This window comes from Seriola aureovittata, chromosome 18 (genome assembly GCF_021018895.1).
Source record: "Seriola aureovittata isolate HTS-2021-v1 ecotype China chromosome 18, ASM2101889v1, whole genome shotgun sequence".
NCBI classification, from domain to species: Eukaryota; Metazoa; Chordata; class Actinopteri; order Carangiformes; family Carangidae; genus Seriola; species Seriola aureovittata.
Window position 1 is genome coordinate 12,072,484 of NC_079381.1, and position 24,756 is coordinate 12,097,239.

A 24,756-nucleotide genomic window follows, 5' to 3' on the forward strand; every position below is an offset into this window, starting at 1 on the left:
ATAAAAAAACATTCTTGACATTTTGAAATAGTACTTTGGCAAAATAATCTTTTCCACATACTAGCTCAGTGGCTTTCAACCACACAGTATCCATCATTGAATAATTCTTCTCCATCGAGGCAAAATATAAAATAGTCTATCAATATAATCAGTATTTGTCTTCTACCCTTCCCATACAGTGCTTACGGCGTTTGAATCCAAAGTCTTTTCTCCATAAAATGTGTGTGTTTGTTCATAATGATATACATTATTGCGGGTCTTTGGTCAGTTGATTGACGAACTCCTTTGAATGTTTTATCAATATATGAATTTATTTCTCTCTTTTGCTGTGTATTTACAGTGTGAGCAACCAGTAATTGAACCATGAAAATCTCAACAACAAAAAAAAGATTCAAAGTCAGTCAAACAAGTTAAAGACAAATATATTTTTTATATTTATTCAGGTTTAAATGATTAGTATTCAAAAAGAAAAGCATAAATGGTAAAAAAAAAAGACAAGACTTTGTCTTTTTTGTGTTTTGGTTTTTTTTTTTGTTAAATATTACACAAAATAAATAAATTTAAAGAAAAAAACAGACTTGCTGCTGTGTTGGTGCTCTTTTGACTGAATCCTTTCGACTGCCATTTTTATCTCTCTTGCTTTTTTCTGCCTTTTCTTCTTCTCTTCTTCTCTTCTGTCAGTCAGCTTTCCATCAGTACTTCCTCCTCTTTCTTCTCCTCTTGCATCTTTGCCTTCTGTCATTTCGTTTCATTTTCATTTCTCCTTAGTCAAGCACTTCACATGTACACAAGTCTAGAAATGTGAGTTACTAAATCACATTTTGGCACAGAAGTCGTTTCTTTTCATATTTTCTACTGTGCCTACGTATTTTATAACTTAAAACAGAAAATAATATATACATTGTATAGCAATATATCTTATTTCTTTCTTTAAAAATAGAATTGTCTTTATCCATCAGAGATAAATGTCTCTAGGTTTCCATTCTTGTCCTTCTCAGTGCATCATTCAGATCCCATTCAGATCTGTCCAATGTAGCCATCACTGTAACTCCAAAAAAAAGTCTGATACCCTGCAGTCTGCAGTGTTCTCCCATGGCTGACGTGTCCAATCATCGTGGTTGTACCACAATGGGCAGGAAGTGAGTGGCTGTGTTTTTCCTCCGTGTCTTCCTCCCCTTCATTGGCTTTCCGTTGGCGTTCAGTCCCACAAACATGTGCTTCTTCTTGTTGCGCCACTCTGCTGAAGCGTAGGTGTTGTACTTGTTCTCCTCAATGCGCTCAATCAGACGACAGTCCGGACCAAAGTCCCTCTGTGGAAGAGGAACAAGGAGTGTAAATGGGAGCACAGAGCTGATAGGTCATATTTAGTGTCTGGCATGGCTTAATATCCCTGATGAAGAAAAAAAAAAAGTATGACCAAAAGTTTATCAGACAGTGCGTCTGATAACGTAATTTGTTAAAACATGAATCATCCACACAAGTCTGAAGGCTGATATACTTCTGTGGTTCGTAGTTTACAGACATGAAAGTAAATAATAAATAATGTCAGTAGATTCTTTTCTTCTAATGGAGCAGCAGTCTTCCTGTGGGTTCCTTTTAATCTTTCAGTTTCATTATTACTATCCTAAATAGTGATTATTGATTGACTGGTGACTGGAAGATTACATATTTCCATGCTTGCTTCCATGTTGAGGTTGTTCTTCCGAACCTCGTCTGAGCTCAGAAACAACATGTTGATATTTTCATTGTTGTGATCAACAAATGGTCAGCCGCTGCTTAAGAACACTCCCCCGGGTGATGATGGGGGCAGGGAGGTTAGCGTGAGATTTGACGTCTTAGAGGTTCGGGCTCGTCGCCAGCAAAGAGCATCGTGACACCATGTTTGTGGTTTACATTACCACAGTGACCACCCACTGGTAAATGAAGAGAAAATGATCTGAGAGAGTAACATTTGTCAGTTTACTGGAAGCTGCCCTTGTGCTTAAGGCTAACGTCGCTTAAACAGCCAGTTAACTGGATGCAGTCGATATTCACGAGCAAAAATGTACTTGCCCCCACACACACACACACACACACACACACACACACACATACACACACACACACACACACACACACACACACACACACAAGACACACAACACACACACACACACACACACACACACACACACACACACACACACATGCACAATATAACTCAGTCTCTCTCTCTCTCTGTATCTGGCCACAGCTGTTCAAATTGGTTCCAGAAGTAAAACTGAATGTTCCCAAAGCAAAATGAGAATATTTTACAGACACTGTGCAGCTTTTTTACTAATGCTGGTGCTCGGTACAACCAAACAGCGTGTGTGAGCTGGCTGCCTTTCAATTAAAATGATTAGTTAAGCAGATTTAAAAAAAAAAAAAAAAAAAAAAGATCATAAATTAGATCAAATTATAGCAATGAATCATGAAAAATAATAATGTCAGGAACGTTTGAGTAAGTGACTTACTGCTCAGATCTTAAAAAGTAAAAAGAATATTACTGTTAAATTAAGAGATATGTACAGTGTTATAACCCGGACCACACACTGAATTTGTCATCCATCCTCGGTTTTCTTTGAGAATTTTATACAAATTGAATCACGGTAAAACCTAAAGGCAGTCATAATCCTTACATGTATTAATCTGGTGATAAAATGAAACAATGATTTCATTTGATTACCACTGGATAAAGAAGTCACTGTGTAAACCCATCAAGTGTAATCGAACGCCAGCCCTTCACCACCGTGCTACTGTGGTTTGTGTTGCACCGAGCAGAAGACGTCATGGGAATTCAGTTTCAGGCCATGCAACAGAATGCCTCTTTTTCTTTCTTTTCTACCGTGTGTCATTTCATCTGTGGTGTGGCTCCAGAGAGACACGCTGAAAGTTTGGGTCCTTTCAAAGTAAGGGAAAGAGGAAAAAAAAAAAAAGGGAGGGAGAGAATGAGATGAAGAAAAGGAGGGAGGGAGAGAAAACGGATGAAACAAGGGCCGCTCTCCCCAGAGGGACTGAAGCAGAATAGAGAAACTGCAGGATTGTGTTTCCTGTTTCTGAATGGAGTGGAGAGGAGAGGTAGATAGCAGAGAGGAGAGCTCACATTGACTAACTGCGGTTCCTATTTCTGGAATAGAGTCTTGCAGCCTTGTCCATTGTTTTAAAAGGCATTCAAGAAAAGCCGCAGTCAAAACTTGAAAGAAAAGTGTCTCTTTTGCAAGACTTTGAGTCACTTAGATTGACAACATCATCAGATGAATTCAACCGTCATGAGAATGAAAAAGTGTTTGTTTTAAAAGTAGAGGAGATTTAGGATGAAAAAGTACAAGATACCACACACACGAAAAAAAAAGAAGCGTAGATCGCTGTGAAACTGCTACTCACCGCTCCGTATAGCACTCCCTTCTTGCTGATCGCCAGGTAGTGGTTACTGCTGAGGCCCCTGATGGCCACCACCCCCACATCCACTGACTTGATCTCCAAAATACCTGGTGCAGCAGGGACAGAGAGACAAAGGTGTCAAAACTTTGTGTGGATCATTTCCTCAGATACAGCTGCGTTCATGTACGTTGTGGGTTTCTTTCTGTTTTGCTGTCATTTACATTTTTTCTCATACCAGACAAAATATTTACGCTCCTCAAGAGAGCTAACCATTTGTTGCAAGTGTTAGCGTTGTTACCAAGAAAACATTGCTAATCCTTCTCAGAGACTGTGGGATCTGACACACCATAGAAATAGTATTTGATTGTGTTAGCATTAGCTTAAAATGTGAGCAGGTAAATCTTGGAATGTGAGGGTTTACAAAATGGCTTAAAATTACCAAAATACTGCAGGAGAAACCTGCAGTTCCTTCTTCACAACTGAACTCCAGTCTTGTCTCCCTTTTTTTTTTTTTTTTTGTGACTGTCAGACCTCAGACCGGCCTCTTGCCCCCTGTTCATTTGCTGGTTAGCTTGTGGGCTGCATGCCCTGGGATCGAGGTGTAAGCCAGGAAAAAACATTTCTCCGTTCAGTGTTTGTTTTTCTGACCAGGGGAGCTCAGGCAGGCAGTGCAGGCAGGCAGGCACACGGACAGGACGGAGAGAGGCTTTCTGGCTGCCAGACTGGCAAGAGGTCAAGGCGTCCGTATCAGTTTTCAAGCCTGAACCAATTACTGGTTTAAGCTGTGGTCGCCGGCCCTTTCTTCTCTCATCCTAAAGTCGGTTACACCAAGCCATAAAACTATCAAGGGTTTTGAGAGGCTTAGCTAAAGGGGCCGGTAGGAAGTGGAACCTGGTTGCAGGAGTAGTCAGAAGGATGAAGTGAGAAACAGAGAGAGTAAATCCAAAGAATCTCTAGAGGTCTATTATTGTCATTCTTGAGCTTTTCTTAGACAGTTTCCCGTTTGAGTAATGAGTGATAGACTGCCTTATGACAAGCTGCATTGCTAAAAAACAAACAAATAAACAAACAAACAAATGCACATAGTTGTAGGTTTACCTAAAAAAAAAAAAAGAAAAAAGAAAATATGGAACAAATGGTGATGAGGAGAAGCAAGGGAATGTTTAAAGATCACGCAATGAGTTCGTTCTTTAAGCTTCAGATTCTCATATAAATTATACCTGTCTTTTGACCAGATGCCCCTTCCCTGCCTTTTTTCAAACTCTCTCATCCTTAGACAGATTTGCAACATCCTGCAGCCCTGGTGTGAGTTCTGTGAAGATGAAGGTTGGGGAGCCTTGTTGTAGCTACAGATGGAGACATCCGTGAGCATCTGCATGCTGCCTGCTGTGTTGTACAGCTGTAAATCCTAATTCTGAACCTTTTTATATATTCAGATATATTTCTTTCTTGGACTGTCTCTCTCGCTGCATTTACATATATATCACCACGAAACTGCAAGTGTCACTGTTGTCTCCTAGTATCTGCACTGAGAAAACATTGAGAAATAAGCAAAAGGAGACAGTCTTGCATTTGTTTTGCGGAGCATAAAATTAATTTGTTTTGCACTAACAATTTTCCATCTTGTCTGTGTTGTTGTTTTGGTTTTTTTTTTTTTTTTAAATAGTTTTAGGCCTTGTTTCTTTTTGTTAAATGTTGGTCTTGGCTGAAGAACACTGGCATTAATCTATCCCCTCAGTTCCCTTATTTGGTCAATAAAAGCTTGCTCAACCTCTAAAATTGAAGAAGATTTCCGTGGCTCACAGTGCATCATGTTGGCTCGTTATATTAAGTTCATTACTCACACAGACGTGTAGCACAACACTGATCTATCAAAATAAGATCTGTCTGTGCTGCACTAAAGGCCGGTCCACCTGTTCAAACCCTTTTTCCCTCCTCCCGTTTGATGTGGTTTGTGAAAAACCAAAAGCACAGGGCTCTTTTATGGCCCCTTTACCAGTTACCAGAAGCAGCCCGTCTGCCTGCGAGTTAAAAGGCCAGGCTGCAACAAAAGGCTTAGATTGCAACAACACAGTTTATGGCAACGGAGACGGAGAAAAACAGGACCTGAGCTTGTATCACTGCAGACGCTCACATCAGGACACGGATGCAGTCATGCGAACACATTTAAACAATAAGGTTCGGTCTCTGGTACTGGGCCCACATTGCACTTAGAGCTTTATTATTTTACTCTCTAATTCAACACCTTGTCTTATTGGTATCTTGAGTCTGTTAATGTATTTTTCTCTTTTCTCACTTTTTCCTAAAAAAAAGAAAAAAAGAAAAAGGGAACACTCTGTTTTTCTCCCTCCGTGTGGCCCCTGGATCTCAGCCCAGCATATTAATTATGAATATATGTTTTTGAGTGCAAAGAGAAAAAGTTTTATGACCTAACACTGAAAGCACAAATAGCACAGGGTTCACTTAATATAAAAGGCATGGACATTTTCCGCTATCAACAACCGACCAAGGGCAAACACCTGTGTGTAACAGGGCAACACTACAACTAACATAAAAACAAGCCAAAAGGCGTCTTTGCCAGTCAAACCCCAACCATAACACTGACAGAGCTACAAGTACAAATAAACACAGCCTGGCTTTCTAACAGTAAGAAACTGTTCATTGACCACTTCATAAAGACCACTACGTTGTTTCATGGGTTTTGTAATGAAAGTCCATTGCCTTTTAAAAGTACATTGCAAATCAGACACACACCGTAAGCAGAAGGTAGAGACACAACAGCAGCTTTCATAAATTTGAGCCAGTTTGCAAGATAATTCACTCAGCCTCACTAACCAGCTCTCCATCTAAATGTAGCAAAATTTAACCAAAAAAAAATGCTGAAAGAAAAGAGCAACAAGATGATGTAATTGGAAAGAAAAAAAAAATGCCAGTCAAACCTCAAATGGAGAAAAACAGTGTAGAAAACCAGCTGGAAATATGTTTGTGTTTGTTTTTTGTATTGATTTGTGGAACGTTAGAGCATCTTCATCAGCTCACACAGACCTGAAGTTTTCTTCTGCAGTTGCTTTTCATCTCTTCAGTGGATGTTGAAGCCGCATGTCTCATGTACGTCATGATGTATTTGCTGAGTCTTTCTTTTGAACTTTTGCGCATTTATCTTTTATCAATATGCCGACTTGCCCACCTCTGCCAAGTATAACAGATATTTTGTGATATATCAAGGCGTTTCCACTTAGGCTTTTTTTTTTTGGACAATGTGCAGAGAAACACACTTAGACTTACTGTCTCTCATATCTCTCTCTTGCTTCATCTCCACTGTCTCCTTTGATTTTTTTCTCTCTCTCTCTCTTCCTCACATCAGTGCTAGTTTGGCCTCCATCTTTATTCCTTTTCTTGACGCTCTTATCTTCACTCTTTTTTCCCTCTTGGTTAACCCCACAATTTTTCTCCCTCTTCCCTGTAGACCTCAGTCTTTTAATGTGACTGACGACTGACTGTGTCTCATCATCCCAATAAGATCTGTCGCTTGACAACGTACCGGCAGGAGTTTGAGTTTTGTATAAAACATGGTTGGAGGAGTCTACGGTTCTTCAGTTTGACATGAAGCTCACTTCAGTTCTTTGAGAAATATTTCTCTTTTATTAAAGTATGTTTTGGGGTTTTCTATGCCTTTTTTATTAGAGAGTCAAAAGTAGTGAGATGACAGGAAGTGAGAGAAGAGAGAGGAGGAAAGAGACGCAGTCAGAATCACACCCTAGTCCACCCCACGTTGAAAAATGTTTCTGATGAAGAAGACTGTCACCACTTCAGACACCATCGGGATTGGTCAGTAGGGTAACTAAACGTAACTAAAAGCTTCTCAGAGAGGCTTTCTAAAGAGCTGCTTTTATACTTTTGCTTGGGTGGTTCTCAACACTTACTCAGTCGTGTTACACTGTTTCTACTGGAGCAGCATGTTCTGCTACTCTCTCGATCTCTACAAGTGTGTCGTCAATCCACCATCTGTTCAGTCCACTATCCTTCAGTTGCACCATGCGTTTATTGATATGCTACATTATTTCCTGAATGTAGGTAACTCTAAGACTATACCATACTTTAAAAAGAGCCACAAGTTTCGAACTGTTGCTGACAAGCAGTACATTGAAATTGGATGTGCTTTCCCCCCCAATACTATTCCACAGAAGCATTAAAACATGAATTTTTGTTCAATATGTTCAAAGTGTAACAAACGCAATTTAGGATTAAAACAACTGATCAGTTTTGAGAAAAATGTACAGCTGTGAACAGTAGACGTTGGCTTTGGTAACTCAATTATTTTTCCAGTGACCACACACACAATCGCACGTATATACGTATATACGCACACACAAGAACACCCACGCACACACACACACACACACACACACGCGCAGACCTCCTGTCGACCCCCGGCTGGCCCCTCTGGAAACATGGGCAGTGAGACTCCAGCTGAACCTAAAGGTTAAGGGAGGTTGTGAAAATGTTTCCACTGTTTATCCAGGGGCTTTTTTGAAGATTATACTGCGGTTGTTCACATTGTGACCTCGACGCGGTGACCAGCTGTGAGTGGGTCTACTGCGTGCCTGCAGCCCGGAGAGGTCTCACTCTGCACTGTGAAATATTGTCACTTGCGGACTAGTTTGTGTCATGAACTCCCCTCAGTGCGAGGAATGGAAATGGTTTGGGTTCTTTTATTCTACGTCCAAAGCTCAGATATTTGGATGAACCCTTGACTTTTCCGGTTGTTTTTCTGCAGCGACTAATTCTCTCGCTTTTTTTTTTTTAATGTGAAATATAAATGCGACGTTCAAAAAAACAAAATTTTCACGAAGCAAAAGTGGAAGCACTATTATGTATTGTTTTTAAGATTTAATATCTGATATGCATCAGTTGAGGTCTAAACACTAAGATCATTTTTTTTCTTTGAAACTATGCAACAGACTGACAACATGCTGTATTCACTGCGACATGAGAGTTTGCATCCATGCAACCGCCAAAATCCCTGCCAGAAAAAAATAGATAAATAAATAAAAGATACAAAAGAAGAATAGAGGAATAAGAGACCACCAATGTGTTTAAATCAGATACGAACTGAAAATATTAAACTATTCTGCTCTATTTGACCATATAAATACAAAACACAATGAGCAAAATGCATTTTTTTAAAAAAAGGTATCTCGACCGCTGCTGTATTTGAGACCACTTGTGGTTTTATCATATTTCCTTTGCATTATTTTTTCTTTCATGGAGTTTGGTTGAATATTTCTTTGAAGTCTGAGAGAAAACAAACATTTCTCACTTGTGCAGTTTGCTTGGCGAGTGCCGGTGAAGATATTGGGTTGGAGTAGAAACTGCTGTGTTGTGAGGAGCGTTGAGGTATTGGTTTGGACTGATGTGGTTGACAACAGTATCATCCTGTGCTAAGTGGCCACATCAAAGCGCGCCTGGCCGACAGTTTTGACTGAAGCTGAGAAAACAGAGGCCTGTTTCTGATTTGCAATATGGCCAAAATTGTTTTACAAATACAGTTCTTGGTAAATTGTTTTTTTTTTTCATAATTTGTTTTGGATGTCTTAAATTTCAGGATTCTAAATCCTATTAAGTCGATAATAGTATGCTCTTTAAATAGTTTTTCCATTAGTAAAAAATTGCTCTATTTGACCTGCACTCACTTTATTATTTAGCTTATTCTTGCCCCCATATTGGTTTTATTTCCATCCCTGATGGTAACACTCACATCACTGTCTTCCTCAAAAATAGCCATTTCCGCACAGTGTTCAAGCTGTGTGCGATTTCAGGCCTCGTTTATCTGAAGTGCCAAAAGAAAAACAAACCCAGATTATTCCGAAATCGCACAAAGCGGATCACCTGAGTGAAAACCCTGTTTAAAATACCAGAGGTTTCAGCCGCCGATAGCATTAAATTTCATCTGCGCGGCTCGTCATTCCAGTAGGCATAATTCGAGATCACTTTACCGAGCGCAGCAAGACCCAAGCAAGTTATGTCACACACGTTTAAGAGCAGCTGGGAGGAAACCAACAGAAATTCACAGTGATGTTAATGGTGATTTGAGCGAAAGGTGAAAAAAAAAAACGTAACCACCTGAGATATTGTGATGCCTTTCACACAGTTGACTTTGTAACATGATAAAGTGCCAAAGCTGCCAGTTTCTGTCAAAACATTTCACAGGCCTGACACGGCAGGAGTTATGTTTTCAGGCAAAGTGCTGTGACGGTTGTCTGCATTTCGCACATTTTTCATTTACAGTTCAGCTGCCAGTGCGATGTTTCCCAACTGTTGTGGTTTGCATTGTTGGCATTGGACTTTGAGCTTCAGAAATCTTGTTATTTTACACCACAAATATTATGCACCGACATGTACAAGTATTATTCAGTTTGTCACATGCAGCTTTCTCTCTTTGTAGCATCTTTACTTTCTTTGTCTTTCCTCACTTACAGTACACGCACACACACACACGCACACACACACACACACACACACACACACACACACAGAGAGAGTAATTAGCTGGCATTCCTGCCTTCTCTGTTCAAACGGCCAGGCTGTCCAGATGCCTCTCTGGACTCTACTCTGAGCTCTCAGCTTTACCTTTGATGACTCCATTAAGAGCCTCACTTTCATGGTGTGTGTGTGTGTGTGTCATGGTGTGTGTGTGTGTGTGTGTGTGTGTGTGTGTGTGTATGTGTGTGTGTGTAGCAGGGTTGGGGGGAGTGAGAGAGTATGGAGGAGAGCAGGAACATGAGGTGTGTGTGTGTGCACATGGTCTATCTATATGGCAGCAGCCCTGGATGTTATCTGTCACAGATGCTGTTCTTCACCTCCCACTGCTTTACTGACCATGAATTCTGTCTGTTCACATGCACCAGGCCAAAATGACACTTTCAGTATTAGGCTTCCAATGCATTTTTCAGCATCGCTACTGGAAGACACAAACATTTGATGTTCGTTGTTTTTAGGTTTGTAAAAGACGTAAATGGAAAAGGGCTTCGGTGGCAGCTATTATTTTCTTGATTAATTGATTGGTCAGTTTAAAAATGTGAAAGTGAAAATGCCTGTTAGTTTCCCATGGCTCAAGGTGGCACTCTCAAATGTTGTCCTTTTGTCTGATCAACTGTCCAAAATCAAAAATTTACAATGATGTAAAATATTAAGGTTTTATATAAAATGTGACTTTCACCTCGGTAAAAAGTTGCCGTTTGTTTTTCTTCTGCAGGAGCCCAGTTTAAAGTATAAAGGGTTGTGTCATGGACTGCTTGGATAAAGCTTTAAAGAACATAGAGAGGAAACCTGAAACGGCCTCTGATAATGTTGGAGGTGAAGCAGTTAAACTACAGAATGTTTGCATCATACATTTTTTTTTTTTATGAGTTTAATATTTATTATACATTTATTTTTGCTTAAGTTTCTATCAGAGATTTTCTTTACATTCACAATGAAATAATCTGTAGAACAAAGCCGTACTGTCTCCACTCTTGGCTGACTACACAGTATTACAACATTAAGCCGCGGAGATGAGTGTACTGCTGACATGGCAAATACTGCACTTTCCAGTTCGTAACTGTAAATGATGCTAACAACTTTCCTGTCACTGTTTACACCAGAGTGAACATTGCTGTGATTCTGTTTTGCAGTTTGTTGTCAGATGTAATCACTTGTTATTTAGACAACAGCAAACTGTTGGATTATTGTTAGGGACATCCCAGAGATGAGCCAAGAACTGGGCTGAATGGGCAACATTTCGGCTTTCATACAGTAAATACCTCTCTATGTTAATAATATGGACTCTGCAGGCTTGTGTAAAACCTCAGGAATATGACTCCGTACTCCCAGATATTTCATTGAGATGATGATTCACACTAAAGCTTGATAGCTGATAGTTTAGTATCTCCTCCTGTTCTCTCGTTTTCTCCCCCGCTCTCCTGGATCCGTATGATTGTACTCTGCAAGAATCCTCCACATAACATAAACAATGAAAAAGGCCGTCCATCAAAACAAAGATGTCCAACTCAAGATTCTTTGCGGATAGTAATCGACTCTTGATGTCTGGAGCCATTTTCTCTTCAGAGAGCCGGAGCGCTCCAGAGCGGCGGAGGATCTTACGGAAACATGATTTGCTGCTGAAAGACTTTTGTTTAAGGTGGTGCCTGAGTGGTGGGGTTTGTGGCAGGGCTGCCTTGGTCTGCCTACAGAAATCTGGCTCCTATTTCAGTCTTGTTGTAGCTGACACATTAATGGACAGGGGAGTGAATTGATGGGAAAATATCAAGCGGCGATGACATGAAATATGTAAACAGTGATGGAAAAATGAGACGGATCCTGTCATTGTCCTCAGTGACTCCTGGCAAAAACACAAACATGGCTTTCAAAAGTCTAGAAACTGCACTTTAGCAAGGGAGAAATATCTTCAGCAAATGTCTTGATGGGAAAACTGTGGATGGTTGTTCTGACTAATTCTAGCTCTGCATGTGTCTTCCTAACACATCCAAAGCATAAACACACACGTGCTCTATGAATGACCCTGTAAGGGGCTGTAATGGGGTCAAAGGGCACTCATACATCTGGACCTCTAGACCTTCACACTCACCCCTGTGTGTCAGATGGAAAATAGTGCTGACGAAGAAGTGCAGGGAGAGGCGAGAAGTAGAAATCATTGTCTGTCCATTTTGGAGATCAATTATTTTAGCTAATCATTTTTGCGAGGATTACGTTTTTATTATTACAGTTATTTACAATAACATATAGACCATCGATGAAATAAACTTAGCAGTCTCGAGATGAAAATGCCAAAGTTAAATGAGCCCAGAGAATTTGTGTAACAACTCAAACTGGAGACTTAGAACGTTTCTGATTTTGTGTTGTTTTTTTTTTTTTTTTATCAAAGACAACAAGTTGATAATTGTGACAGCAGAAAAAACAGAGGAGTGCTTCCTCACTTGTATCATCTGTTTTAGGGTGTAACCGCCACCTCGACACATGTATGTTTCCTCGGTGCAAAGGCCTGATTTCTGGGACTCGCATTAAGTTTTGTCCCAAACTGAGAATTCCAGACTCGAGGCATCAAAGATCCCGCAATAGCTTATGTGAAAGCTTGCAGTTCGTTATTGATGCTTTGGCTTGGTTTATTTCTAAATGTATGGGGCAAAGCTATCTGTCATTTACAGTAAAATACAATTGCTCTTATGTAAGATGATCAATATTATGTAATGTTTCTGCTGATCCTAGACAGCTCTGTTTGCTCCGTAGATTCCAGTAAAGAGAGTCGTGAATCAGAGCTGACATGATTTGATCCAGACTCCTGCTGCACTTCAGATATGAACAAAACATCACCATGAAGAGTGTTGTATGTAATGAAATATGTTTTATCTGAATTCATCAAAGCTGTTCCCCCCATATGGGCAGATTGTTGCCTATTAGATGATTGATTTCTCTTTACAACTCATCAGGGCTACTTCCTGTTTGTTTCAACCACAAGCAGAGTTAATGTTAGTGTGATCACAGGAAAGTTCACAGAAGATCAAATATAGGAAGTGTGCAGGTAGTATATGTGTGTTGTATTGTTGTATCCAGAGTACAGCTGAATGTAATAGTTGATGTTAAACTTGGTTCTGGCGGCTTCGGGAGTGCTCGACGATAAGTTCAGCATTTCCTGAACAAGCTTGTGCAGTGAAATTTGCTCACCACTTTTATTTACGGCCGTTGGAGATGGGGAGTCCATGAAGATGTCAAAATAACTTTGAATGAAAAGCAACACTGACACTAACCTCTGGTGCATCCAGTACCTCCTCATAACTCTCTTTTATGGGCCACACTGTTACCTTTTCCCACGAGAACCCTAAACGCGCTCATCAAGGAAAGAAACGGGGAGAGTAAGGCAGCAAAGTAAAGAGATCTAGGAACAAAAAAGGGGGAAAAGACTGGGAGTAATTTCAATAAAATATAAAAAAAAAAATCCGAAAAGGCGAGCACTTGCTATATTTTTGGTTTTTTTGTGTATTTTTGAGTCAATCTTGCTGAGTCACTGGAGGTTTATAAAGGGAGAGGAGAAAGATGAAGAACTGGTTGTGGTTCTGAAAACATAATTCAGATGTTTCAGAAAGACAAATACATGTATTAGAAGACAAAGCGACTGACATTGACATTTCTTTTTGCTTTTTTTGTTATTTGGAGTGTAACTTAACTCTAAGTTGGTATTTCTTTTTGTCCTAATAGTCCAGTTTTCTCAAAACAAGTAGAAAAATCTGTCAGTTGAGTGAAATAATTTTAACATTTCCAATACAAATCAACTCTTTCCTTAAATTTTGTAGAAACAAGGGTAATTTGTCTGTAATTTAGAGCAGTGATCTGCCTTCTTTTGTTTTGTTTCAAGATTTTGGCGCACACCAAACTGATCTTGTATTGGAAAGAGGCTGAAACAATCTTGCTGAACTGAAAGATTTATTTCTCTTGTTTTAAAGAAAAAAAAAAGTTGTATTTATTGGAAATACAAATGTATTTTTTCATACAAGAATTATTAATCAGAAATGTCGACGTTAAAGAATGTGAAATTTGTATCCACAAGCTACATCACATAGCGAGCAGTGGCAGAGTAACAGAAGAAACAGCCAAAAGTGATGCACTATGTGTAGTGCTGACCTTTCCATCAACAAAGCTTCCTGACTTGGGTCAATAGGTAGAGGTCAAAGTAGAGGGGGCAGACCTGTGTAATTAGCCTGGACATGGAAAACCTGCACTAAATCAGAATAACGTCCCATGTATTAGACTATCCATAAATTGTGGAGTGTTTGATTCATTCACGTGAGTGGGTAACGTGTTCACTGTGATTAATGGTAACAATAAGTATGTGTGGCAGCTTTTACAATCCAGGTGGCCACAATGAGAATCAAAGCTCCTACTATAGTCAAGTTGGCACCGTTCATTACTAATTGAGCTGCGCACCACCACAAGTCTGTGGTCCAACTGCAAACACATGTCCATTTCTTTCATTGCTTTATTCATTTGTTTGTAAACACGATGTGACAGTCTGTGGAAAACACGGAGGAAAGAAAACAAGGACAGTTTTGTTGCTTATGGTCAGTGGCAGGATCAATGCTAATCACGTGACAGCCCAGCAGGATTTCCATATTTAGACTCGGAGCGCCTCATCTTGAAGGACTTATGATGTGAGATGGATAGATGGGCACTGATCACACAAATAGACAAACACTGGCACGCTAGCGAGCACAGATTCACAACTCAGGCCCTAAACCTAAACTCGGAGTGACGCGCCGCCCGCAGCTTTGACAACATGATTAGAATGGCTCGGCTGTGAGGAGAACCTCGACCCCAGAGCCGGACCTAAAACTTCTTCATCACCTCTGACACCATCTAATGACACTCATTTGCAATCTGACCTCCTGAACATTACCAGACTACTAGACCATGACAACCACACTAATAACTGCTCCCTCACTTTTTTTTCCTTCAATTTATTGCTTTCCTAAAACATTTCTGAAGAGCTGTTTAGCCACATTCTACATATGCAACTCCTGAGTTCGCTTTGACACACTGGAGCAATTCTAGCACCCTGCAGTATGAAGGTATAGAATATGGATATTGCAAGCTAGCTATGCTTTATCTCAAAAGAGCCTTGTGTCTCTGATAAGCACATAAAGGCCTGAAACCTGCATCAGAGAACTAATCTGTGCAGTTGTTTCCGTTGTAACACTGTTAATCCTATACAGGATAAATGACCAATGGTTGTAATCTGTAGCATATAAGAATAATCCAAAAAGCACATTGAAAATTAAGACATTTACAAACACATCAGGCGCCTGAGCAGGAATGGTCATGCAGGGAAAAAAAAAAACATGATGTCAAATACCACATCAGTGTTCTCAGTTAGGGGAGGAGAATTTAATTATGTTCCGGTTGGTTTAGTTTGAAGGGTAGAATTTGTTCTCTGCTGATTTTAAAGCGCATGCAAAATAGCAGGAGGTGGCGCATTAGTATACGCATACAAACTGCTGTACATGCAAGCTTGTGCACAGATGCAGACACTACAAATGCAGGATGTGGGCTATAGTGCGATGGTGTGCGGACACACATGATTTAATCATTGTTTCATCAGAGTTTGGCTCTGATGAAACAATGACCAAATATCACCAAATTTCCTCCCATCTTTTAATCTGACACATGTTTTACATCTGCACTTGCTGTCAGGTAGATGCAGCTTGATGAAATGTCTGCTAAACATGCTGCCAGGCTAAACTATGGCCTGAAAGGTTTGGCTTCCATGGCCGAGTCCTCATACTTAAGATTTTTTTTTTTTCCTCTAGAAAGTTCTTACCTATTTCCCACAACAATCACGTGGCCAGAGCTGTTGAAATTGATGGATTGTGCCTCTAATGCCATGACCTGATGCCATTATAGTTAGTGACACGTTGCACCCTAATGGTTGAACTCTTTATATGCATGTGTGTAAAAGTGTGCGCGCATGTGTGTGTATGTGTGTGTGTGTGTGTGTGTGTGTGTGTGTGTGTGTGTGTGTGTGTCAGAGAGGACTGCAGGCAAGGGGAGGGAGGAAGAGACGCTAATTGAAATTCCTTCAGCCATGTCTGGCAGAGCCTTGGTGTCTGAGTGGCACACACACACACACACAAGCGCACGCACACACGCGCGCACACACACACACACACACACACACACACACACACACACACACACACATATTCACACTGGCCCTGGCCCTAATAAAAGTGGGCTTTGCCATATGGAGGCCATGTGCAAGACTGGCCTCTCTGTGCTCAAGCGTGTGTGTGCGTGCGTGTGTGTGCATGCTCTCAGCAGGAGAGGCTTGTACAGCACCACAGACCCACAGACAGATGCATACAAACCTACGACATGTGTATGAAGGTGTGTGAGTGATAAAGATCCATTTATGAAGATTACATTCCCAGACGCTCATGCAAATTAAAACACATGCAGTAGACATAATGCAGCAGGAGCCTGTTGTATAATCTGAAAGAAATTAGTTCGTGTTTTGGACGTCACCCATCTCATTCTGTGAACTGGGAAACTCTGGGCAGGTAAATGTGGGAGTAATGTTCTGTTCTCCCTCAACAACTACTGTCAACGTGCCCTTAGGCGATGCAGCTACTCTGAGCTGCTCTGAGGCCAGAGGACTGTGGCAGTCCTGGAGAACTTCCAGATGTGTTTAACTAGAAGATAAAGATGTGGACTACAGAATGATAACAGCTGATTTTCTGTTCTGGATCAGTCATAAATGATTACGATGACCCTTACAAGCCCTTAAACATATTTGCCAGTTGTTTGCGAGTGTACAGATTGGATTCTTTGTTGAGGTTTGCATGCTATCATGCAGCATGCTCCACAAATTTATATTGATGCATGTTCAAAATCTGCATTATAAGTCCATATGCCTTATAAAAGATTTTGCAAAATGTGTGCTTGTTGCATTCATTCATGTAGAAATATTCTTCTCTCCCTCAAAAACTACAGTTCAGGTAGCTCCAGGTGCTTTAAAGGTACCAGTGGAGTCTCTTAGTACTCAGCGGTGGAAGACTAAGCTGGGAGTCTACCCAGTGTGAAAGAGTGTAACTGTGTGAATGTAAGGCTGAGTGGTGCTGACAAAAGAGCATGTGTACTAAGTGACCTTTCTCAGGATAAATAAAGGTTAAAATCATATTTCCCAGCCCGCAAAATGCACGACCAGAAAAAGGAGCCGGAATCGCATGCTTATTACTTTACATCTGAGTCCGTATAACCTCACACTTAGCATATGCCCACTGCTATTATAGCTGCAGCACAATAGCAGCAAGGAGTAAGTCTACTTGTCATTCTCCCCAGGGGTTTGGTAATAGCTATGTTTTAGATATTTCCTCAAAGAGGAAGAACCTTCTCTGGGCAATTTCTAATTGGTTCCAGTAGATCATCTCTCTTTTTTTTTTATCTGCCTGGCTTACTCATTTTGTTTTCTCCTCTCCTCTCCTCTCCCACTCTCCTACTGTCATGCTGCCTTTTCCCAAACTCTGTAGTCTGGCAAATATGCCTGCTTCTACACATGGTGTAAAGGCTGAAAAGCACGCAGCTTTGTTTTTTGTTCTTTTGCCCAGTCACCTGTCTTAATGTGCACTGTTGCCTAGGTGGGCAAAACAGAAACATTACTCTCCGCAGATTAACACATGAGCCGGGATGGGAGGCTGAGGTGTGTTTTCCTTTACAGATATGGGCATAAAGATATTTAAACCCAGTAGAGTGGACTTCCCTTTGCGTTTAACTGCTCTCCTAACAATTTTTAGTGCAACTAGATACCCAGTAATAGCCTGCTTTCTCGTTCTCATAAATTGCTGCCCTTTTTTAAATTTGTAGAACAAATGAAACGCATTCAAACACATAACAAGGTTGACTTACTGTATGGATCGTCCTCACTTTTGGTGCCATTAACTGTTCCTTTCTTGTCAATGCGAAGGAAGAATTTCTGGTAGGAGAACAGTTTCCTCTGGCGCACATCTCCTTGTAGATGGTTGTAGCTGCTCCGCACGTGGCGCCCGACGACTGTCGCCGAGGACGATGATACGTTGGTCGCCCGTGGCAACCTCGCAGAGGATGCGTGCAGAGGTGCGAGCGATGAGGAAGGTGACGGGTGTGGAACGAAGAACTGAGGAGGCGTCCCTCCCGGTGCATTGTGGTTCTTTCCAGAGACTGACGGCGATGATGAAGCGGACAGGGGCGAGGACGAGGAGGGTCCGAGCAGGAGAAGCAGGAGAAGGAAGGTGAGGGAGAGAAGGAGTGAAGGAGGTCTGCGGCAGGGGCAGGAGGAGAACCAGGCGACCGGTGCACCTTGTGTCACTGTCCATCTACACATGGTAGTGGAGCTGGGAGAGCTGTGGAGGTGCTCAGGGGCTGGGGCATGCTGAGCTGGGTGCGGGGAGAGGGAAAGAGAGTGGGAGAAACTCCCCCGACCGACCGACTACACCTCCTCTGTCTGGGGACCCACAACCTCACCGGGACTGTGGTATGAAAACCTGTAGAACGGCTGGGTCGGAGGCTGACAAGGTTGTGGCAGATGTGATCAGAGATTCTTGGTAGCAGATGTAGAGTTGTCAGTAATGTTAATGGTGATGGATGCTGTTGCTGGTGGTGGGGAAGCCCGCAGTGTTGTGGCTGACTCTGCTGTGGTCCCCGGTGCTGGTTATTCCTCAGAAGCGCAGCAGGAATGCGTCAACATCCATAACTCAGATCACCTCGCAATGGGAACAACCAGGGGCTTGCCTCAAAGACCTCTCGCCTCCTCCTCTCTCTCCTCCTTAGACCGCCGCTTTTTGCTCCTGGTTCACACACACACACTTGCGCACACACACACACTCTCACACTAAAAATCCCTTTTTTTGAGTCCTAATGTACACCTACAATCTCGCATCCAAAGACACACACAGTGAAAATGTCAGTTCATTCATATATGCTACTAAAATCTACTCCACACACATGTCCCTAACCATGTATCTCCTCCAGTCCTGGGAGGGGGATAACAGGAAGGCGGAGGAGGTCTGGATAAAAGATGCCAAGTGTGTTGAGTACAAAATGAATAAATAAAAACAGGAAGTCAAAAAAAAAAAAAAAGGATTAATGCTGCTTCTCATAAAATGTCCAATGTGAGAAATCCACGCAAGGAGGGCCACAAAAAGAGTCAGAATCCAGACTTTCTTCTCTTCTTCTCTGTCTTTCTCTTTGTTTCTCTTGTTTTGTCGGAGCTGGTTTGAAGTCACTTGAGTGTGTAACTGAGCCCGGGAGCTCTCGTCTTTCTGCCCTCTCTTGTTGTGCGTCTGTCAGTGAGCTGAGCTCCCTATCTCTCCTCTGTCCTTGCCTCTCGGAGTCTGAGCGCTGGAGCAGTGCGTTGCCTCTCTTCTTTCCTTCTGTGTGGCTCCCTCTCCTTTGGCCCCCTCCCTCTTGCCTTTGCCTCTCCCTCTCTCCTATCTCTATCAGCAGTGCTCCCTCTGGTTATCTGGTTAGTTTCTCTGAGGTGACTGAATCTTGTCTTTCCTTTCACCTTATTTATCTGCTGCAGTTCGCCAGATGTCATCTCTTAGTGTAATTGGATGTCTGTGAAAACCACTTGGCTTTGAAGAGCTGTGTGCATTTATGTGTGCGTGCATGTGTGTCTGCACATGTACGTGTGTGTGTGTGTGTGTGTGTGTGTGTGTGTGTGTGTGTGCGCGTGTGTGTGTGTGTGTGTGTGCGCGCGCGTGTGTGTGCGCGCAGGGTTGGGGGGGGGGGGGCTGTCCCACCCCATTTTCTCTTTCCCTCCCTCCCCGTCGTTTCTCTGTCTCCTCCCCTTTCCAGACCAAACCCCACCAGTTGAGCAGAGCAGGTCCAAAAGAAGGAGAGAGAGTCTTTCCTTCATACCTCCCTCCTGTTGCAGTACTGTTTGGCCATTCTTTCTCATGTTTTGTCTTCTTGACTAGGGCTGGGTATTTTTTGAATTGTTTCAATACTAGTGCTGATAATATACCTGATTTTTGGATCTTCTGTTACCAATATAATACTTTGTGTCTATTCACAAAATACCTTTTTGATTTAACAAAAGAAGCCAAAATTGTGAAATGTTACATTTTTAAACTCAAGCACATAAAATCAAGAACGCTGCAGAAATATGATGATACTCACAAAAATTCATTTGAAATCAGGAGCTATTTGAAGAGGAGGATGAGTAAATAAGATTGACTGTGACCATCCATTTAATGACACCTTTGGTGCTTGACAGTTTTCTATATGCAGATGGGCAACAAAATTATATTAAACCCAGCCCTGCTTATTGTAAGATGTTTATCTTTGTCTCTGCTACTGCTTCAGCACATATGAATTCCCTAACTTAAATGAACTGCATGAAGTTCGCCTCACCTTAGCATTCGTTGATGAGCTGATTGGCAGCAGCTGCTTTATTCATTCAGCTCCACATTCACTCAGCTGTGCGGCTACCAGCTGACAAGTAACATCCAGTGATATTCCTGTAGGTGTACAGCATGGCTTTTTTAAACCGACACGACTGACTATTGCTCCCCTGATATGTCTGTGCTGACACCCTCCACCACCATGGCAACCGTCCTGAGCTTTTGGCATTGTTTATTTAACTAAGATTTCATATTCGTGTATGTGTTAAGGAGGATTCAGTCTCTCAGCAGAGTCTTTTCTGTCCAGATCTTAACTGTAAAACCATTTGCTATAAACTGTCAGTTAATTTTTGGAAGTGTCTCTCACTGAATTACAGTCAAATAAACAACATTCCTGTCATTTTTTTTTTTTTTTTTTGTGATAACCAAACACTAAATCAACTAAATCAATTCCCTGATTACTGTTGGCCGCTTTTTCTGAGGGTATGTTCATCAGTGAAATTGCCCTCTGTAGTGTTAAGGAGTGAAACTACTGACTCTCTGCCATCCTTGCCTATCCCAAGAGTTTCTTTTATGCACAGATGCAGAGAGTAGTTTTGAGCTGAGGCGAGTTCCCTGCGGCTGTTTTGACAGATATTATCTAGCGATTTCTTTACCTGTATCGTTAGAGCTTAATGTTTAGATAAACATCTTTCTGTGTTTGGATGAAAGAAGTTGTACCTTACGTGTTTTGCTGCGTTTCAACCTTCAAGAATCTAGGTCTACTGTCTGGTTTCAGCATTGTTTAATTTCCTTTTCACATTGTCAGACAACAGCCATATCTCCGCCGCTGCCTCATCTCTTCTCTTCTCTTCTCATTAGTTTTTCAGTTATTACTGGAACTACTGAATCCTGTCCAAGTTATGCTGCAGACAGATGTGAGTTATGATGTTCTACTGTGTTTCTTTCTGCATTTAGTTCCTCACTGTGAATCCATCATGCATTAGTACCTTTTGGATTTTCAAACTATTCCTTTTGGGGATTCATCAACTGCACAGAAATAACCATATAAAAAGAGAGAGCTGTGCACCTACAGTCAGCTTGAATTTCCCCTCTGAGGTGGTTAACATAGTGAGATTTTACAGATGTTGGATGCTGCCAACAATCTGTCATTCACATCAGCTTTACAGCCATCTGTTTCCTGCTGGGGGCCTGGCTTTGCAGATGGCAAAGATTGATTTGATGGGGAGTATTGGTGAAAGACCAACCACTGTGCAGAATGTCATGATGAAATGATGATCAATGCATAATTTTCTGCAAAAAAATACTGAGTGCTTTTTTTTTTTTCTCTGGTCTCAATATCTCTAGGGCTCTGGGACTCTCAATGAATCGATGAGTCATTTGATCCATACATGTCAGAAAATTGTGAAACATGTCAGTAACTATTACCTAAAGCTCAGGATAATGTCTTTATGTCTTATTCAGTTCACATTTGGAATTTCTGTGCGACAAAATGACTTATAATCATGAATTTATTATCAAAATAGTTGATTTACTGTCTACACGCTGTATGTTCATATATTCAGGTAGCAGAGGACCATTTACATGTCAACACCTGCTGATAAAATTCAGCACCACGGACAGCACTTTACGATGTGGTTCTTCAACATGCCGAAACTGAAGGTCCTCGGCTTGGAAATCGTAAATATTTCTTTGCATCTTGACGAGTTCTTTGTCATGCTTTATACTCAGTCTTGTTTGAGGAGAATCTCTGAGGCAGACATGTACAGTACATGTACAGACAAGATCCTCTCTGAAGAAGAGCTAGCAATGTTGATACACTGTGACCCATGAATGCATCAGGGTAGAACAAACCCCAGCAGTGTGGCATTTTTAGGTGTGATTTAGAGCTCATTAAACGTATGCGAGATGATATCACTCTATTGCAATGAAACAAAAAACATTCTTTTGTTCATTGTTATTCTTGTAGAAAATTAGACACAAAAATAATCAGCAATGTTTTAGATAATCAACAAATACTTATAGTTAGTCATAGTTATTATTGCCAAACATTCATGGGTTCTAACTTTTAAAATGTGGATATTTGTTGCTTTTTTTACATTACGACACATTATTTTGTTGATGTTAATAAAACGAGATTTGAATACATCACCATCACCTTTTTCAAGATTCTGGCACTTTATAAAGAAAAATATGAATTTTAATCAGGAAAAGGATCTGCAGAATTATCAATAATGGAAATACTCAGTGGCAGCCTTAAAGTTTTGTACTTTTGCGATCTTTCTTGGTCATATTTTAGAAGTCATTCTATACTTTTAGCGGGTCTTCAGGATTGTGTTGATCACAGCGGGTTATCGATGAGCGTACTTTGCTAAGTGTAGGTACAAAGGCAGAACTCCGGCAAAGTGGATAAAGAAATGGGAACTTGCAAAGCAATAAAAAGGGAAAGTCTAAGGAGTGAGAAGAAGAGACAGAAAAATGCCAAGAGATAGAGTGAGAAGGAGCAAGAGAGAAAAAACATCTGGTCAGTGGCTCTGTGGCTTGAATTTGGGGTGTAGAATGACAACCCACATGACACACACCCGCACACATGCACAAACACACAAACAAATACATATAGTATGTATCTGACCCTCTTTTTATTGCACTGAAATTTTTTAAAAAAAGGTTTAATCATGGCTGTCTTGTACTAGTAAACACGAATCACTATTGAAGTAATTATCAGTTACTGATCAATTACTGACTGATCTCTTCATTGCCTCGCCCCGCGGTCTTGTTGTTCTGGGTAACAGTCCTAACAAGACTCAGATGTTGGAAGTCAGTCGTCCAAGAGGGAAAAAATGTTTCGTCACACCAGAAAACAATTTGTTGGATGCAGTGAAGCACCACATATTGGGTTTTTTTTTCTTTCTTTGAACTACTTAGGAAGGCTGTAGGGGCTTCCCTCTCTGGAAAGGATTGTCACTCAGATGGTATTGGCTTTATGTTATATAACACTTGATTTTAAAAATTTGTTTATGATTCACTACAGTTCATTTTATAGCCACTGAACAAATATTTTGGAAATGTTACACCATAGATAACATGAATTAATAAAAAAAAAAAGAAAAAGATTTACCTTAATTACGCTGATATTAATGCATTGTTACAGTTGTAAGGTGTTTCTTATATTTAAGCCGTGATGTAAAAGTTGTACCTCGCTAATAATGAATGTTTTTTTTTATATTTTTTTTTTAGATGTGACCATTTTTCTCAGCCACTCCCCCCCTCTTGTAGGAAAGAAATGAGTCAGTCTCATTGTCTCGTGGTTTTGGCTTAAACTGCCGATGCAATCTGAGGCCATACTTCAAAGTCCCGCAGAGTGGTAGTGCTGATCTAGGATCAGCACCCAAAACAAATGGCTAAGAGCTACACAGATTTTTTTTTTTTTTTTTTTTTTTTTTAGCTCAACAAATGTGCGAGGCTTTACGGATTCCAGCCTAGATGAGCGGACACAGGTCCCCCTCTGGCTCCGCTGGTCATGCCTTGGATAAGTCTTGATTGCTCATGTCTAGGGCAGAGAACGCCATTAGGGACCAGCAGTTTGGCTCAGAGATTCTAATTGTTTCATTGCGGTTGAGCTGGTGGCTTTGAACGCATTATGGTCTTCAAAACAGCTCTGCAGAAATGGCCCTGGCAGTTAACTTTAATTACAGACACATTAAAGCACTTGGAGACAAAAAGGAGGCCTTACGATAAGCTAACTTAGCGATACACTCCACTTAAGGTCAAGCTGCTGGATAGATAATTCTTGTTGAATGCAAACCATGAGTGACAATCCAGAGCCATTTGATTTCAATCTGTTTTTTAATTTCAAGCATGAAAAATAAAGTCACGACTTTAAATAAAGCAGCACTGAGTCCTTTTAAAGCTCTGTTTTATTTCCCTTCCCACTGAGTGCATTATTTTTGTCATTCCATTGGAATCTACTACATGCACTCCCAATGGAAACAAACACGGATCAGCGTGTTAACTGCAGCAATAAGAGAAACACGAGTAAACACCTCTTTCTCATGCAGCCTCAGAAGGTATGCCAGACTCCTGAGCAAAGAGACACGACCTTCACATTGCATAAACAAAGATGTTCTGTAACGGTGACATAGAACAATGAGACTGGTGCTTTGGTTTAAGGGAGTTTTATGATTCACGCATCAAAGTATTTCCAATGGTCTCCTCATGTAAGTTTAAAAAAAAAAAAAAAAAAAAAAAAAGGCAGGTTTATAATCATGAACAAGTCTCTCCTAAAGCTAAAAGACAACACATAAAGACAGCACTGTCCTTAAGTTACAATTTCTTTCAGTCAATGTCATGATTGTCACATAGTAGAAAGTCCTGATGTTCTGGTTTCTGTCTTTCAGGGGAATGTTTTATTGTTTAGAAATTAAAT

The 24,756-nt window shown here is 40.9% G+C and overlaps 1 protein-coding gene across 1 annotated transcript; it reads right to left on the bottom strand.

Moving 5' to 3' along the window:
* Positions 1-387: 387 nt before the first annotated feature.
* fgf10a (fibroblast growth factor 10a) lies at positions 388-19,396 on the bottom strand. The gene is made up of 3 exons (XM_056404426.1): positions 17,854-19,396; positions 3,406-3,509; positions 388-1,310 (listed from the first exon to the last, which is right to left on the bottom strand). The coding sequence occupies exons 1-3, from the start codon at positions 18,305-18,307 to the stop codon at positions 1,110-1,112; spliced, it is 759 nt and encodes a 252-aa protein (XP_056260401.1). The 5' UTR covers positions 18,308-19,396; the 3' UTR covers positions 388-1,109.
* Between the last annotated feature and the right edge of the window lie 5,360 nt (positions 19,397-24,756).